The sequence below is a fragment of the Trachurus japonicus genome, chromosome 11 (assembly GCF_045865225.1).
Source record: "Trachurus japonicus isolate A0001 chromosome 11, Traja_1.0".
In the NCBI taxonomy this organism is placed as follows: Eukaryota; Metazoa; Chordata; class Actinopteri; order Carangiformes; family Carangidae; genus Trachurus; species Trachurus japonicus.
The window spans coordinates 12,814,886-12,823,906 of NC_140917.1; the positions used below are offsets into that span (position 1 = coordinate 12,814,886).

General features: G+C 40.1%; 1 protein-coding gene across 1 annotated transcript; it reads right to left on the reverse strand.

Annotated features, from left to right (window-relative positions):
* Positions 1-340: 340 nt before the first annotated feature.
* Positions 341-3,680, reverse strand: LOC146978362 (uncharacterized). The gene is made up of 10 exons (XM_085791056.1): positions 3,569-3,680; positions 3,047-3,108; positions 2,931-2,957; positions 2,798-2,830; positions 1,797-1,829; positions 1,682-1,714; positions 1,514-1,546; positions 1,363-1,392; positions 1,148-1,189; positions 341-610 (listed from the first exon to the last, which is right to left on the reverse strand). The coding sequence occupies exons 1-10, from the start codon at positions 3,577-3,579 to the stop codon at positions 357-359; spliced, it is 558 nt and encodes a 185-aa protein (XP_085647182.1). The 5' UTR covers positions 3,580-3,680; the 3' UTR covers positions 341-356.
* Positions 3,681-9,021: the final 5,341 nt, after the last annotated feature.

A 9,021-nucleotide genomic window follows, 5' to 3' on the forward strand; every position in this document is an offset into this window, starting at 1 on the left:
TCAACAATCAGACAACCAATCAGATAACCAATCAGATAACCAATCAGATGGCTTGGCGTGTCTGCAGGGTTGAATTTGTTTTCATTTTTCAGAGTGAGAATGAACATGAACCTGTTGTGTGTGTTTTCACATGTGTGTTCACTTGTTCTTGTTTTTTTTTTATGGGTAAATGTGTTCACTTAGATTACATGATCTTATACCTAGATAATGTTTGTGTGTTACCGTGTGTGTGTGTGTGTGTGTGTGTGTGTGTGTGTGTGTATCGCTGTGTGTGTTAATGTGTTTAAAGTCTGTATGTTACAGTGTGTGTGTGCTTGTTTTACTGTGAGTGGGTGTGTTATTATGTGTGTGTCGTCTTATATCTGCCGGCGGTTGGTCCTGGATCGTCTCTTGGATGTCCGGCTTCTCACCAGAGCTTTCGGCTGAGGGATGATCGGTTGAGGTAGGAGGGCGGGGATTTCAACAACATGGGCGGGGATTATTGGGGGAAGGACGGGGCTCTGCTGGATGCGAGGGGGGATTTGTTGAGACTGGACGGGGCTCGGAGGTTTGGCTGAGCGAGAGCTGAACTTCTTCTTTCCTCCTTCTCCAGAGTCAGAGCTCTCATCCTCTGCAGGACGATTTGACACAAAATAACAAGAACTGAAAAATGACATCACACTGTAAAGATACTTTAGCTACGTAAAACTTTCTGCACTGTAAAATACTCGGTACACTGTAAAACATTGTGCCCTGTAAAATAAACAAAACTGAAAATGCTCTTTGCTATAGATAGTTCTACACTGTAAAAAATACTCTGCACTGTAACACTAATCTGAACTGTAAAATACCCTGCACTGATAATGCTCTTAGGTCTAAAACACTATGCATTATAAAAAATACTGGCACTGTATAGTACTCTTCACTGTGAAACACTTTTAAAACATTATGAACCATCCAGTCCTGCAAATAAATTCTTGCATCAGTTAAACTTCACCTCTGTAAGAGTACTACTTACTTCTCAACTGTATTGACTTCACTGTTTTGGTTCCAATTTTTAATATTATATGTTGTCATTCAAATGTCAAATCATTTGTTAATTTCAGATCTTTTTCTTAAACAAAACAATATGCACTTTATTTATATGACAGGCTATTTGTTGTCTCACCATCTTCCTCCTCCACACTGTTGGCAGCAGATGCAGCAGGTTCTGCAATCAATCAATCAATCAGTCAATCAATCAATCAATCAATCAATCAATCAATCAATCAATCAATCAATCAATCAATCAATCAATCAATCAATCAATCAATCAATCAATCAATCAATCAATCAATCAATCAATCAGATCTTCTAAGGTGAAATAAAACACGTAGTACGTACTAGGTGCTGTTTCTTGATTGGCAGCTGAAGCTACAAAAAATTAATAGATGAGAATGAATGAAAGAATAAATAAATGAATGAATGAATGAATCAGTGAATCAATGAATGAATGAATCTACAGGTCATTGATGTACGTAAATATATTTTTTACCATCAGGGGTCTCTGAACTGGAGCTGCTGGTGTCTGCAGGTGAACAGGTGAACATGTCAGTGGGTTAATAGGTGAGCAAGTGAACATGACAATAGATGCTGTGGTGAATCAGGAAACTACACATAACAGATAAATGCCATGTTCAGTTGGCGGTGGGGTTCCTCCTACCTGAAGCTTGTCCACCATGATAGTGGGGTTCATCTGAAAACAGAGGACACTGGTGTCACTTTACTTAACCGTGTAGCAAGAACAAGAGACAATACTGTGATTGACGCAGTCTTACCAGGCTGATCAGGAGAGACCGCGTTCATACTCTCTGAAACAACAACAACAACTTAGAACAACAGCTAGACCACTATCACACTTGTTCGGAGTCAAGATCGGAGATGGTGTAGAATAGATAATTGACTGTATTATGAAATTTTGTTTGTCTCCAGTGTGCTGTTGCAGTTCACACATTTTAGTCTTCATCTGGTGCATCACTGATTGGTTTATTTCACAGTCTTTGACGGTTTGGGGAGTGCTGCAGTGTTGAAGGTAGGGGAAAGTACTGTAGGGGAGAGAGGCGATGGGTTGGACTTGAACCTGGCAGCCTGCTCTGTTATTGAGGAGCTATAGACCATAACGGTCTGGACTGAGATTGTCTCCTATGCAGGGATGGTGATAGGCTACCAGATGATATTTACTTGGAGGAACACAGTGGTTAAGAAGGAGAATGAGGCTGTGTGATCGAGTTCAAGTAGATGGGAGCAGGCCCAGAAGGCAGTATCATTGACATTAATATTACGTGGGTGGACCAGACAGGCTGCTGCAGTCTGGACTGTCTGTAGGGGTTTTACATGTAGCCTGGTGGTAGAGTCATGTCAGACCAGATTTTACTGATGTTATTTAATGAGAAGTCGCATGAAACATGTGTCATCAAACATGACACCCAGCTTTGTCATAACCTTGGGTGGAGTAAGAGATGAACAGGTGATTTATGATGAGACTGATTGGCAGGGATGAAGAGAAGGAGTTCAGTCTTTGAAGGTTTTAGTTGATGGATGTCAGAAAATACAAAGAAACAATCACTTAGTGGAAACTACAGATAAACTTCGGTGTCATCTACATAGCATTGAAATGCGAATTGGAAGTTCTGTCTAAATTCAAGCTTAAAATGTACTCCTATCATCATTTAAGGAGCACCAACAATGACTCAACAGAAACTATTTGAAAGTCTGAATGAAGATGATGATTTTGTGGTTCATGTTATTAAGAATATTCACATCTGAATCTATGACTGACCTGTTGGAGCCTCATCAGATGTTGAATCTTTATCTGACGGACAAACAGATGAGACAGATGGCACAGGTGAGAGAGAGAGAGAGAGACAGGTGGGTGGATCGACAGAACCAATATATCACGAACCAAAGCTTACCTGTTGATGTGGCTTGTATTCCAGCATCTGCAAACACAAAAGAGTGTAATCATGGTGCCTGTGATAACATAATCAGGTTTTAGAGCAGAAATATACAAGATGATTTTAGATCTGACCATTTGAATCAAGGTCTCCTTCCACCAGCAGGACGAACAGAGAGAACACAAGAACGACATTCCTGCAAGACAAACACAATCTTCAGTCTGAGAGCCTTTCTGTCCTCACAAGGCTACCGTACCTCCAACACACTGAACATAGCTTCAACTAGTCGAGAGCTCGAAGTGCCAAGTTTTGTCCAGAAGGTGGCGCAACAGGAAAGATCAAGGAAAACTTCTATTTACAGGCTCAGAGCCAAAACATATGCACACACTTAACACATCCTCATTCACACAATGAACCTGCACACGTTAACACAGTGAACATACAAAGTCATGAAAAAACACATGATCAAAATGACTAAACCACTGAAACCAGATTAAATCACATAAAAACACAGATATTTGCTCACTTTCTTTTTCTGCTTCAGTTTTTTCTCTCTCAGCACATCTGTGGTGCATTGCATTGCAGGACCACAGGTTTGGTCTGTATGCTACTTTAATACCATCATAGTTTGAAATAAGCAGAGGAGATGGACGTACCTGGTGAACATGATGATGTGAGGTCAGACAGGTCCCTGATCACTGCGACAGGTAGACAGATTATCAATCAGAGCAGGTGATTGGTCAGGGAGGCAGACAGGTGAGTGCGTCAGTACTTCAGCGTCGCACTGCAGGAATCTTCTGCTCAGAGTTTCTGGCGGCTGTTTATATATCTGCCCAAATGTCACCTGCACAGAGGACGGACCAGAGAGAGGGTGTGTGTGCGTGTGTGTGTGCGTGTGTGTAAGTTTCAGATTTCTTTGTTAATGATCTCAAAGAGGGATTGAAGAAGACTCCCACACAAGTTAGAAGTTCTGTATTTGCGAGGACCCCAAATTGAAATCTCTTTGACCTACAGACACATCTCGACATCATAGAAACACCTTAATGTCACAGAAATGTCCTCATTTCAAAGAAATATTTGTGGGCCAATACAAAAGGCTTCACTTTGTAGAAGTTTCCCCACACTATAGATATTAATTTCATAGAAATGTCTTCACTCTGTAGAAATATCACAGAGATAGATAGATAGATATCACAGAAATATGTTGACGTGATGGAAATGTCTTAATTTCATAAATATTATAGACTGTTCTTAGAATTTCCTCTATTTCATACAAATTTATCCACATTAGAAATGTTTTTACTTGATACAAATGTTTTAGTTTTATAGAAGCATTTAGCTGAAATCTCTTGATTTTGAAAAATCACACAGGTAATTTATAGACTAGTGAACTAATGTGTGATCAGGATGTCATTGTGCTTAAAGGGATAGTTCAACATTTTGGCACACTGGCCCATTGCCATAATCCCTATAGTTATAGGAGTAGGATCATTACCTTTAATTGTCGGTGCAAGCTATTTTTAGATCAGCGGATCAGAGCCGTGAGCTGCTCAGAGCTACGCTACGGAGGCTAATGGGATTTCTTGGTTTCCTCATCAAATCTTGGTTTCCAAATCTTGGTTTCCTCATCAAATACACAATCCAAAAACTTGAAAACGCTCTGGTGGACAAGTTGTGACCTGCACATTCACCACGCTATGAGATAATAACGGAACATTACGAGACAGAGTTGTTTTAGAGGGAAATTCATGCAAAACACCTGATACACGTTCCTGTCAGGGGCAGTTTTTCAACAAGCAGTCTCTGCATTTACCTCGAAAACAACTCTGTCTCGTGACGTTCCGTTATTATCTCATAGCGTGGTGAATGTCCACGACAGCTTTTTGGAGTTGTTGGATTGTGTATTTGATGAGTTTGATGAGGGAAAGCAAGAAATCCCATTAGCCTCCGTCGCGTAGCTCTGAGCAGCTCGCGGCTCTACTCCGTCATTCTAAAAATAGCCTGCACCGACAATTAAAGGTAACAAACCTACTGCTAAGACTATAGGGATTATGGCAATGGGCCAATCTGCCAAAATGTTGAGCTATCCCTTTAATGTCACTGTGAGTGCAGTTTAGTGTTCTGCTAACAAGGTAACTGCTCTTTTATGTTCAACCATTGGTCTGGAAGCATTGACCGGAAGCTTCAAGTCCACAGTAACTCCGTCAACACGTCTGGTTCGAGATGACCATGGAGCAACTGGTGGTTCCGCTTTTATTCATTTACATCAATCCCAGTGTTCCAACAATTCAACCATGCATCATCTGTCTTTCACATGTTCTCATGTGCAGTCGATCACCAGTTTCCATCACCATCATAAACTCCATGATGTCCAGTACCATTTGTCCAAAGGTACCATCAGTTCCAGTGATTCCAAGGGACCTTTTCCTACCACCTTGTCTTCATCTGGACCTAAGTTGATGAAAGCTCTTCACATGGATGCCGTCTCATTATCAAATGCTCTCTTACTTACCTCAATGATTTTAATTGTACACCTAAGTGTAAAACTCAAGAGTGGTCCTCACAACAACAGAGAATTCAGCACACACACACTCCTTTAATGTTTGTGGAGTTTCCTGACGTCCGCACAGTTCAGGGAATCCCCTTTTAACAAACACACACATTGAGTCTGAACATTAGCAGCAGGTCATGTTTCACCAGACTCAGATCCACCTGATAGAAGTTGGAGAACAATCAGAGCGGAACAATGACGCTTTACCTGGAACCAGATCCACTACAGACCTGAGACCCTACAAACGTGAACCACTATAGACCAGGACCACTATCAGGACCAGACCAGGACTGGGTTGCAACATCTGTTTTTAAATTCATCACTTGGTATGTGTGTAAAGTCCTTGTTTAAAATCAACAGTCAAACATACAGTAAGAGATGTCATCGTTGTTGAAGACTATATATTTAGCTGATGAGTAAAATCTATGGGAGCGTCCGATTAGAGAACCGTCAGGTATCCAAATGAATAAATCACAATGTTTTGGCTTCACCTGTTAATAAGCAGTTGTCATGATCCATCTGTCCACACCATGGTGAGGACCAGTGGGTGGAGCCTGTCACGTTTTACCAATTGGTTTGTCTTGTCACTCCAAATAAGTGAAGTGGGGTCATCCATTTCTGTTCAGTTCATGAACAAGATTGGTTGTTTATGATCAGATTTTTCTCTAAACCTATTAGATACAGTATTTTCCAAACCCCCAATATGTCAATAAAAAACGATGTGTGTGAACTGTTGCTATGGTTAAACAACGTGGCCTACAACTTAATAACCCTCTTGGTATATGATTGTTTTCTGTTAACAGAAGAACAGTGTCAGTAGTATCAAAGAAGAAGTAATTATATCGACACACACACACACACACACACACACACACACACACACACACACACACACACACACACACACACACACACACACACACACACACACACACACAGGCGGTCGTACTAACTAACAGTAGGTACAAAAAGTGTATGGTACTCTGAGTGTGTTGTGTGTGTGTGTGTGTGCTGTTTTAATGAAAGCAGGTAGAATGGCTTCTGTCCCCGGAGATCCCCACCACCACCTCCACCTCCGTACATACCCACACACACACAGACACAGTGATAATGGTGGTGGGGGACAGTGGAGGGTTGGGGGGGCTGTGTGGTATTTGAGTATCAAAGCCTCTTCTGTCTGCAAACGTCTTTCTGTGTAAACGGAGAGTGGACTGAACGGCTGAAGAAGCTTTTTAAAGCAGCGCTGCTTCATTCAGCCCACGCTGCAGCTTTGAAACACTGTAAGGTCAGATTTACATGTTTATAAAGCTTCCATCCATTGATCAGTCCATCCACCTTTTCATCCATCCATCTCTCCATCCACTGTTTGTCCGAGGCTTGTCCCACAGGAGGAAGGACGGACCTGAAACTGAGGTCGACTGTAAAGCAACAGTACATCTTTGAATACGTAAACATTTAATCTTAAAACAGGTTTTATACATGTAATGTAATTCTGGTTGGTGTTGATAGAAGTAGGCTAGATACAGTAGCACAATAGACACAGGAAGTAGATACAGTAGTAGCCTACAGTGGACACAGAAGAAAAATACAATAGACACAGGAGGTAGATAAAGTCGATACAGTAGACACCGGAAGTAGATAGAAAAGATGCAGAAGGTAGGTACAGTAGAGACAGGAAGTAGATACAGTCGACACAGGAGGTGGGTACAGTAGATACAGGGGATAGTTAAGGTAGATACAGTAGATAAAGTAGAGGCAGTATGTTGATACAGTAGAAACAGGAAGTAGATACAGTAGACACAGGAGGTGGGTACAGTAGATACAGGGGATAGTTAAGGTAGATACAGTAGATAATGGACGTAGATAGAAAAGAAGATAGGTACAGTAGATACAGGAAGTAGATACAGTAGACACAAGAGGTAGATTTAGTAGATACAGGTAGATACAGTAGATAATGGACGTAGATAGAAAAGAAGATAGGTACAGTAGATACAGGAAGTATACAGTAGAGACAGGAAGTAGATACAGTAGACACAGGAGATAGGTGCTGTAGAAACAGGAGGTAGATTTAGTAGATACAGGGGATAGTTAAGGTAGATACAGTAGATAACGGACGTAGATAGAAAAGACGCAGAAGATAGATACAGTAGAGACAGTATGTAGACACAGGAAGTAGATAGAAAAGATGCAGAATAGAGGTAGCAGCAGATACAGGGAGTAGATACAGTAGACACAGGAGGTAGATTTAGTATATACATAGTTAAGGTAGATACAGTAGATAACGGACGTAGATAGAAAAGACACAGAAGATAGATAGGGTGGAGCGAGTATGGTTGAGACATGTGTACAGTTGAAACACCCTTACTGTAATATCTTGCCAGCGCTGCAAGGCTGAGCCACCATTTTTACTCAGCAAATGCATATTAGCATCCTCTTTGGTTGTGGGAAATTTGAAGAGTTTTAGCATCTCCAGTCCAAAGATATCAGCAAAAGTCTTTTTACTAGGGTAAGAATTTCACTTTACCATGTCCCTTCCACAACGAATAGCTTATTATCCTTTTGTGACCATCAAACATAACTTACATCATTGCAAACGTTATTTTGTGCCCTAAAAACTCACATACGTATTTCATGCTATCGTAGCATGTTAGGTCACTGCACAATCTAGAGAAATACACAAAGTGGTCAGCGAGGTGCAGTTGAGACACAATGTCTCAACTGTACCCTGATAGAGTTCTATTACATCACATCACTGTTAAATTGTGCAGTGTAGGGTAGGATAACATGTTAAAAGTCATAATAAGACCAAAAACACAAAGAAAATGGGAAAAAAACGAATATTTGTGATACCTGAACAGTGTTATATTAATATATACTATTAATATTATAATTTTATGTGATATAATAATATTTATATTAACAATACAATAATATTCCATTCCATTTTAATTTTGATGAAGAGGAATACATTCATTTTGAAATATCTTGTCAAATTGTCATTTTTTAAAAAGTTTATTGCATTTACAATTGATGTTCAGTCATCATCAGTGGTTTTCAATGGTGTCTCAACTGTACCAAGGTACCGTCTCAACTGTACACGTATGGGGTATGGTTGAGATGGGACCATGGTAAAAATGCACCTCATGTTTATGACCTGATAGTGGAAAAAATAAACATAATAAATTATATTCTTCAATAATAACTTAGTATACAAACAAATTAAACAGCGTATGAAAAATCACTTATTTTCAGTGTATAGTTTTTTTTTGCAATATCAAAAATGGAAAATCAAAAAGTGTCTCAAACGTACTCGGTCTACCCTACAGTAGAGATAGGAAGTAGATACAGTAGAAACAAGAGGTAGGTACAGTAGGAGGTAGATACAATAGACACAGGAAGTAGTAGATAGAAAAGATGCAGAAGAGAGGTACAGTAGATACAGGATGTAGATACAGTAGACACGAGGTAGATACCAAAGACACAGAAGATAGGCTAGAGTAGAGACAGGAAGTAGAATCAATAGAGATGGGAAGCAGATAAAGTAGACACAGATACAAT